Source organism: Numenius arquata, chromosome 18 (genome assembly GCF_964106895.1).
Source record: "Numenius arquata chromosome 18, bNumArq3.hap1.1, whole genome shotgun sequence".
In the NCBI taxonomy this organism is placed as follows: Eukaryota; Metazoa; Chordata; class Aves; order Charadriiformes; family Scolopacidae; genus Numenius; species Numenius arquata.
The window spans coordinates 7,452,898-7,461,432 of NC_133593.1; the positions used below are offsets into that span (position 1 = coordinate 7,452,898).

The 8,535-nt window shown below is 53.7% G+C and overlaps 1 protein-coding gene across 1 annotated transcript; it reads right to left on the reverse strand.

Annotated features, from left to right (window-relative positions):
* On the reverse strand, positions 1-2,433 carry SDF2 (stromal cell derived factor 2). The gene is made up of 3 exons (XM_074160736.1): positions 2,217-2,433; positions 1,822-2,018; positions 1-1,033 (listed from the first exon to the last, which is right to left on the reverse strand). Exons 1-3 carry the CDS (start codon positions 2,407-2,409, stop codon positions 746-748), a joined length of 678 nt encoding a protein of 225 aa, XP_074016837.1. The 5' UTR covers positions 2,410-2,433; the 3' UTR covers positions 1-745.
* Positions 2,434-8,535: the final 6,102 nt, after the last annotated feature.

Here is an 8,535-nt window from a genome sequence, read left to right on the forward strand (position 1 = left end):
GCCGGTCCCGGTTTAGGGTACAGAAGGGGGGGTTACCGGGGCGCAGCTCTCTGGGGACAGTGGCTCTTTGGGGGGGGTCCTCGGCTGGAGGGGACCAGGGCAGGGGAACGATGCTACAGGGGAGACGGGGAGTTCTGGAATCTGCTCTGGGTTGGTTCTGGATGTAGTTCAGCTTTGGGCCAGGTCTGGACATTGGGCTTGTCTTTGTGCTGGATTTGGGATGGGGGGACTTGCTTCCTGCTGGGTCTCAGATTTTGGGCTCTGCTTTGGGTCAGGTCTAGACACAAGGGGCTGGATTTAGGATGTGGGGACCTGCTTCGGGCTGAATTTAGGATGTGGGGACCTGCTTCAGGCTGGATCTGAGACATTGGGTCCAGTCCGGACATGAGGATCTGCTTTGGGCTGGATTTAGGACATGGAAACCTGCTTCATGTTGGATCTCGGACATCGGGCTCTGCTTTGGGTCAGGTCTGGATGTTTGGATCTGCTTTGTGTCAGGTTTGGGACAGCAGGATCCACTCTGCGTCAAATTCAGGATGTTGGGATCTGCTTTGTGTTGGATTTGGGACAATGGGATCTGCTCTGCATCAAATTCAGGACATTGGGATCTGCTTCGTGTTGGATTTAGGGCTCTGCGTCCTGGCGTGTGTCAGACCCACATGAGGATGGGGGAAGTCCCCTGGGTTGAGCGGCCCCAAACACCACAGGGCAGCACCCAGAGGCTCAGCAACAGTCTGTCTGTCCATCACAACTCAGCATGGTACTGCTCCGCTTTGAAGACCTCGCTGGGCTGCATGAAGATGCCCTCCATCACCTTCCAGTAGTTATTCTGGCTGGAGGTGGCCATGCCGTGCACCTCCTTCTGCCCGTGGATGGGCCGCCCGTACTGCTCCCCCGTCACCGAGAGGAAGACGTCGGTGGAGGCGTGCTGGAAGCGCACCTCGCTGTCCCGCGACCAGTAGGTCCCGCTGCACACCACCGTCCAGTCATCCAGGTAGTCGCCCTCACCGGCCTCCCCAAACGCGCTCACCTCCTGTGGGTGAAAAAGAGCTCATTTTGGGGTTGGGAGGAAAAGAGGAGGGTGCTCGGGGGTGTTGAGTTGAGCCCATAGAGCAAGGAGGGGGGGGCAGAGGAAAGGGGTGGGTCTGGGGGACCTGGTTGGGACTGGGGGCTATGTTGGGACTTGGAGGGTCTGTTTGGGACTGGGGGAGCTGGTAAGGACTGGGGAACAAGGTGGGACTGGTAGGAACCCAGTTGGGACCAGGGAACAAGGCAGTGCTGGTAGGGACTAGGGGACAAGGTGGGACTGGTAGGGACCCAGTTGGGACCAGGGAACAAGACAATGCCGGTAGGGACATGGGGGACAAGAAGGGGGGTGGTCGGGACTTGTAGGGACAGGGAGAACCTGGTAGGGACTGGGGAACGAGGTGGGGCTGGTAGGGACACGGGTGACCCAGTCAGGACCAGGGAACAAGGTCGTGCTGGCAGGGACACGGGTGACAAGAGGGACCCAGTCCGGACTGGTAGGCACAGGGAGAACCCAGGAGGGACACTGGGGACAAGGTGGGGCTGGTAGGGACAGGAAGAACCTGGCAGGGACTGGGAAACAAGGTGGGGCTGGCAGGGACATGGTGGACCCAGTCCGTACTGGGGAACAAGGCAGGGCTGGGACCTGGGGGACAAGGGGAACCTGGCTGGGACAGGAAGAACCTGGTGGGGACTCAGGAGACCTGGCATGGCCGGGGTGACAAGGAGGGCCCGGTTGTACTCAGGGAAAGGGGCTGGTCCGGGGGACAAGGAGGGGGGGTCCCGGGGGGGTACCTGGTTTCCGGAGAGCGGGGAGGCGAAGCGGTGGCTGTGGAGGTTGCGGCCGGTGCCCAGGTGGGTGAGGCGGATGGCTTGCCCGCAGCGCACCGGCGTGCCCCGCTCGCAGACGGCCGCCGTCCGGCCCCGCACCCGCCAGTAGCTGTTCCCGTCATCCGCCGCCGACACCCCGGTCACCGACTGCTGCCCGCTGCCTGCCGAAGGGGGAAAACCACGTTCAGGCCCGACCCGGTACCGGGGAAGGAAGGGGAAAGGAGGGGAAGGAAGGAGAGGAGAGGGGAGGGGAGGGGGGGGAGGATGTCCCGTTACCGGAGCAGGGAGGGGGGGGAGAGAGGGGAGGATGTCCCGTTACCGGAGCAGGAAGGGGGAGAGAGGGGAGGATGTCCCGTTACCGGAGCCGTAGCGCACGTCGTGCGAATGCAGGCGGACGTTGTGCCGCACGTTGAGCAGCTTCACCACCGAACCGCAGGTGACAGGCCCGGGGCCGCCGCGCACCGCCGCCCCCAGCGCCAGCACCAACACAGGCACCAACACCGGCCGCCCCGCCGCTACCGGCCCCATCCCCGTCCCCATCCCCATCCCCATCCCCGTCCCCGTTCCGCCGCCGCCGGAAGCGGAAGTGGCGCCGCTCCGCCCGCCCGGAGGTCGCCGCTCGTCTGCTCCGCCCCCCCTCGCTCGCCGCCGCCGCCGCGGAGGCCTCCATTTTCCCTCGGCGCCTCGGGTAAGGCCGCGACGGGCGGGACAGGGGCCGCGACGGGCCGGGCGGGGGCGAGCGACGGCAGAGGGGGCCGGGTAAGGCTCCGTGTCACCCCGGTAGGCGCCGAGGGGGGCGTTTCCAGGGGAACCGCGGGCCGCGCAGGGCCTGGGGCGGCTCTGAGGCCTTCTGGGCTGGGCGGCCCCGGCAGGCCTGGGCCCCGGTAAGGGCGTCCCGGTGCTTGGCGTGGGGCTGGGCCGCGAACCCTGGTACTGGCCTCGGGGGGTGGTGGTGGTAGCTGGAGCCTCCTGGGGCGGAGACCCCGGTTGGGGACCGTGCCGGGCTGGGGCGGGGGAGTGGAAGCTCGGCGGTGGGCAGGGGCCCGCGACCGGGGTGGGGTCTGCTCCCCTGGGGACGGGAGGGTGCTGGAACCTCCCCACCCGCCGGAGCGTCCCCCGGGGCTGCGGAACATCATTGATATTGTAGGAAAAGCTGTGATGGTGATGGATGTGGAGAGCGTTGCTTGCTTTTCTAGGGAGGGGGGAAAGGGTCTGACCTTTGTTTCTCAGGTGGCCCGGATCGCCCCGCTCCGTAGATGTGATTGCCAGAGCACCACCTTTGGTTTTGCAAACTTCTGACAAGGTCTTCCATGAAAAGCCAAAGGCCAGCAGCTTGGGAAGGCCCTTTTTGAGGATTAATCACTGAGTAAAGGGTGGCAAGGAAAGGGTAAGGATGGATGGTTGGTGCTCGCAGCAGAGTGAGGTTATTGCGGTGCTTCACAGTCATCTCTGCTGCCTTTTTTTTTTTCCTGAATATGGTGATGTGGAGAAGGAAAATGTAATCCTAAGTTATTTAGGATAGCTAAACCGGACTGTGGGAAGTTGCAGAGACCAGATAATACTGAGTGGCTGAGTGCCAGTCTGGTAAATGAGATACAGCAGCAATGGGTGTAATGAAGGTAACAAACACTGCAGCAATTGACTCTGCATCAGCTTTTACTATTCAGGAAAGAGCTGTTGGTGTCTCAGCAATTGTTCTTTTAAAACATTGCTTCAACACCCTGCCGTAGCCTAAAAAGGATATTTTGGAATTACTTTGGAACAGAGAACAAAGCAGAAAACATCGTTACTGCTGCATAAATTGTTGGCAGTTTGTGCTTGAGTGATCGCTGGCAGTTCTGGTTAGCCCATCTCAAAAGGGGAGCGCTGGAAAAGGCAGGAGCAGCGTGGACAAGCAGGTTTCTGGGCAAGTGAAGCCTTCGTTTCCTCACCTTAGGGGAGAAGTTTGCTGACAGGAGATACGATGCAGGTGCATGAAGTCATGGGCAGGTCAGAGAAAGCAGGGAGGGAACATCAATTTTTTTGTTTCTTACAGGAAATTATGATGTAGCAGGTCTAAAATAAACAAGCGGAAGTGCTTTTTTCACACAACATGCTATTAAACTGTGGCACTCTGCCACAGGATGTTCTGCCGCCCAACAGCATCAGGGGTGGTGGGACCGATGGGGAGCATTAGAACTAATGAAGCAGGTATGGGAAGTTCCTGGGCTGCAGTGCCTGGCTGCCTGGACTTTCCCCGTTGCAGCGTCGTTTGTTTCCAGTTGTCATTTCACCCCTGTTTTCTCTCACACACCTACCACCAAGGAGGGTGGGAATGTCTGGTTTAAGTCCTGACTTCAGAATTTGGTAAAACAGCTGTAAAAGCTAAATACAAAACTATACGTTGCTGATGCTGTATCAGGGCTGGCAGGCCCCGACGGAGGTTGGCCCTGTTGATGTCCCTGCCCGTACCAAGGAATAGCTCTGAGGACGAGCTCGGCGCTGACGAGGTGCCCGTGAGGGTAGTTTGTTGTGGTGCCTTACAGCGCTTCACAGGGATGTTTTTCTTAGGCTCATAAGCTTCAAATTAAAAGGTGTCACTATGATCATGTCTGAATTCTGTGGTGGGACGCAGCCTGGAGATCATTGCTTAGTGACTATGATCAGTGTTAAATCCACACATTCTGGCTCAACTGTGGCTTTTTCTTTTTCCTTTTTTTTTTTTTTTTTTTATTAAGAAAACTGAAATTGATTTAATTTTGAGATCTTCAGGGAGCGGAACAGTAGTGTTACCTTTGCAGTTCATTTGTGTTTTTCCTAATGAGCTATTTATTGCCACAGTCTTTTACTTCTGTGGATGTACTCAGGCCATACTAAAATTAATTTCATGAGCATTTCATTTCATTGACAAAATGAGTAGATTTGGCTTTCTTAGGCTCTACATTTTAATTGCCTTCCCAGCCTTCTTATTCTCACAGAGCTTTCTGAATCCTCTCCAATTTAACTTTTCTCTTTGAAGTGTAGACATGAGAGCTGAGCAAAACTGTTCAGTGGTGGCTTTGCTAATGTGATTCCATGGACCTACATGATTTTAACCGGACTGTGAGTTGAACCATGAAATGGCAGAGGTTAAAACAATTCCTGTCCAAACCATCTCCCCCCCCCAGAAAAATCCCACAAAACCAGTATTAGCGTGGGTCAGGGCCTTGATGTAGTTTCTCCCGCAAGGGATGGGGAGAAGTCAGGACTTGCTTCTCTTCAGCACCCGTGCTGTGGTAAAGCCTAGATTAGCACTTGTTTTTGCTGGTTTGTGCCTTGTCACTGATATCCTGGGGTTGATTGCTGAATAATAGATGTACCTCGCTGTGAGGACACCCCTGAGTTATTCTGGAGCACCTCTGAGGTCTTGTTGTCATCCCTGTGCCTGGACAGCATGAGATGCTTCTGGTTTCCCTCAGCATCTTCATCTCTTCACACTTGCACATGCTGTGAAACTCCTGTGGGGCACTGATGCCATCCTGCACGGGTTGTGTCCCCGCCTTACCAGAGTGCTACTGTAACTGGCAAGGCACAGGAGCTTTTCCTGTAACGTATTCTGGTACTTTGCAGGTACTGGCTGTGTATTTCCATTTCTAAACCTAATGAGTTAGAATTTGCTGGTGTATGGTGTGCAAAGCTGCGTCTGCCTCTGGCACTGCGATGTTTTGCAGTCCTGAGCAGCCAGCAGATATCTGGGTGTGTGGCCAAGGCTTTACAGGTATTTTAATGTCTGGTTTACAGAATTCTCAGGTCCATTACAAAGCAGTACTTGTGCTAAAGGAGCTGCCTTGCCTGACCAGGGATGCAGCCCACAGTGGCTGCAGCTGATGTCCAGCCCAGTCCTGATCAGACATCAGCAGTCTTGGTATTGACAGGGAAGGGAGATAACTGCTCAGGGTCATCCCAGTTAAAAGGAGCTGTGGACTGTGGACAATTGCCATTGTGCCCTTGAGCTGAGCATACTGCGGACGCCCCTGGTCGGAAGCAGAGGTCGTGTAATTGCTCAGCCCTGAGCTGCTCCAGGGTTGCTGCTGCCAAGCGGGAGAGGCCGTGCTTGAGGTGCCTGACTCGGCATGGAGGCACCCGTGCTTCCTTCAGGTGCCATCACAGCGCTGCTGGCTGCATTGCCGCTGGCTTTGGTCCATCTTGGTCAGTGTCTAGTAGCCATAGGGTATCTCTGGGGTAAAGCTATCTATGTATCACCTATAGGAGCCTGTCTGCATGTGTACAGGTAAGTACACAGGCACAGTCTCCCTGCCTTTTTGGTGCTCTAATGCAATTTAGTACTTGCTCCCGTGCTGCAGCAATCTCCGACCCTCTCCTGGGAGTGTTTCAGGAGCAGGAATGCTGCTGTGTTGCTTGAAGGAAGGGCCCATAGCATGATACATCTGGGCTGGCCCAGCACTCCTCAGTCTGGAGGCTCTTAAACTCTCCCCAAGCCAGACAAGCGGGTGCTGATGGAGCAGGGCTCCCCTCCGTGGGACCGACTGCTTAGGGGGCTCCTGCTGAGCAGCAGTGCTGGGCTGAGCTCTGCCCGTGCTGGCTGCAGTCCCTGCCTGCCTCCTTCTCCTGTTTTATTTCAAATGGAGGCCTCTCTGGCACAGAGGGTGGGAGAGGCACCTTTAGTCCATATCTAATTCAACATCTCCTTGGTAATAGCTACCCTTGCTTGTTTGCTGTGCGAAGTGACATCGCGGCTGTCCTGAGGTGGATTTCGCTGGAGCTGAAAGCACCCGGTTTTGTGGGTGGATGGCTTGTGGAGAACCTGCTGGGCTGGATCATTAAATGAGATGCGTTTCCTAAGCCATAGCTGTTCCCTGTGTCCAGACAAATCTGATTTGACATGCTGAAGTTGCCAGGAAATGATAGAACAAGTGATGAGGAACAAAGTTGGAATTGTGAGCGGAATGCTTCACTGGCAGAGCATAGTAAAATTTCATGTGGTGCCATGACGAGGGCTTTTCTTTCCTGCTGGATTTGTGTGTTGATTGTGGACAGGAAAGAGATGAGGTTATTAGACTCAGAAATGGAAGTGCTCTAGGACAACCCACTTAGCCCGCAGTTTTATGTATGTTAATACACCCTGATGGATATGTGTAGAAGAAGAATTGGTGGAAAAGTGTGAAGTTGACATAATGTTCATACACAGCCTGGTGAACATAACAATTCCCACTCCTTTACTGTATGTAGTTACACAATTCCAGTGGCATTTGTTTCAGGAACAAATTTGTTTATTTGTGAGGGGGATGCTTAAATACATGTGTGTGACTTCTACAGTGTCCTCTCGAGGACAGGGATTACCCCGTGCCCACGCAGCCGGCCAGGGCAACGATGTCCTGCCTGGGTGCAGAGCAGTAGCCTTGGCCTGCCATGATTTCTGCCTGTCTGGAGCATCATGGATAAATGTTGGTCACAGCCATGTCGTCAGCAGCCAAGGAGTGTGAGCTGCTGTCTACTTGTGTCTGAATCCTGGCAGAGGTTGTCTTTGTTGTGGGTTTTCTTTAATGAAATATGGCTGACACATTCCTTTGGAACTATTAGTATTTTAAGACAGAGAAAATGTATCCAAGATCAGCCCTGCCCTTTTTTTTTTCCTTCTTTTTCTTTTTTCTTTAACTGGGAAGTAAGTCCCTGATTTTCTCTAAGTTATTGCATTTGTCTACCAGATGTGTGGATCTTGGTGCAGAACAAGAAGTCTCGCACACAAGAAGTGTCGTGGCAAAAGCCTTGATCAGGTTGTCCCATATGGGACTAATTTCCTTCAGCTGTTCGTTTGCAGCGGGGAAATGATTATGGGAACATTTTGAAGCATGTTAGTTTAGATATCGTTCCCTGGCTTATGGAATTCTTTTCTTATCTTTTTTTTCTCTCTCTCCTTTTTCTTTTCTTTTTTTTTTTTTTTTTTTGGTGTGTGTATTAAATTACATCAGATGTAATTTAACATGGAGGTTCTGGCTTTAGATCTGACACCTCCTCTGAGCTTCTTTTTGTACGTTCCCGAAGGCTGGTTCTTCTTGCTGGGCTGGCGTTTTCATCTTTACAGCCATTTCAGGAATTGATTTGTTTTTTCTTGTAGCTGACTTTTTTAAGCTTCTGTTGTTTTGGTGTATGCAAAAAGGAACTAAAAAAAAAAAATCCTTTGAAAATTTTAAAAACGACAGCAAGTTTTGTAACCACAAGAAGTGAAAGGCTCAGAGAGACGGAACTTGAGCCACGTCTGTGGACACACATGTTCCTTTGCGCCAAGCTTGATTTATACTGCTTCCAGAAACCCCAGTTGGGGAAAAACATCAAATGAATGGTTCTGAATATAGAAAACATCCCATTTCTGTAGTCTCTTGTTACTTTCTAATCTCTGGACGGAGGCCCCTGGCCTGGAACATCCTGGCCCTCCAGGCCTCTGTCCCGTTTGCTCCATGGGGCTCTGCAGAGCCTTGCTACCACACTGCATTTGCAACCTTTTCAGGGTTGCCCCGGCTTCCTTAATTGAGTGAGGATTAATCATATTAAGATCCTAATTGGTTGGAGCGTGTGCCTAACACTGTGCTGCGTCAGTGGCAGCATGGAGTTGCTTTCCTGTCTGCCTGGGAGGGTATGGATGGGATGAAGGGCTTGGGCTGTGTGTGCCGTTTCAGGCGCAGCCGGGAGCTCGTCTCTGTA

Bases quoted from the DNA above. Each gene is read 5' to 3' on its own strand.
- SDF2 (XM_074160736.1), bottom strand. From the start codon at position 2,409: ATGGGGATGGGGATGGGGACGGGGATGGGGCCGGTAGCGGCGGGGCGG. The intron at 2,019-2,216 runs GTAACGGGACAT...CCCCTTCGGCAG, and splicing joins CGACGTGCGCTACGGCTCCG to GCAGCGGGCAGCAGTCGGTG. The intron at 1,034-1,821 runs GTACCCCCCCGG...TTTCACCCACAG, and splicing joins CCCCGCTCTCCGGAAACCAG to GAGGTGAGCGCGTTTGGGGA.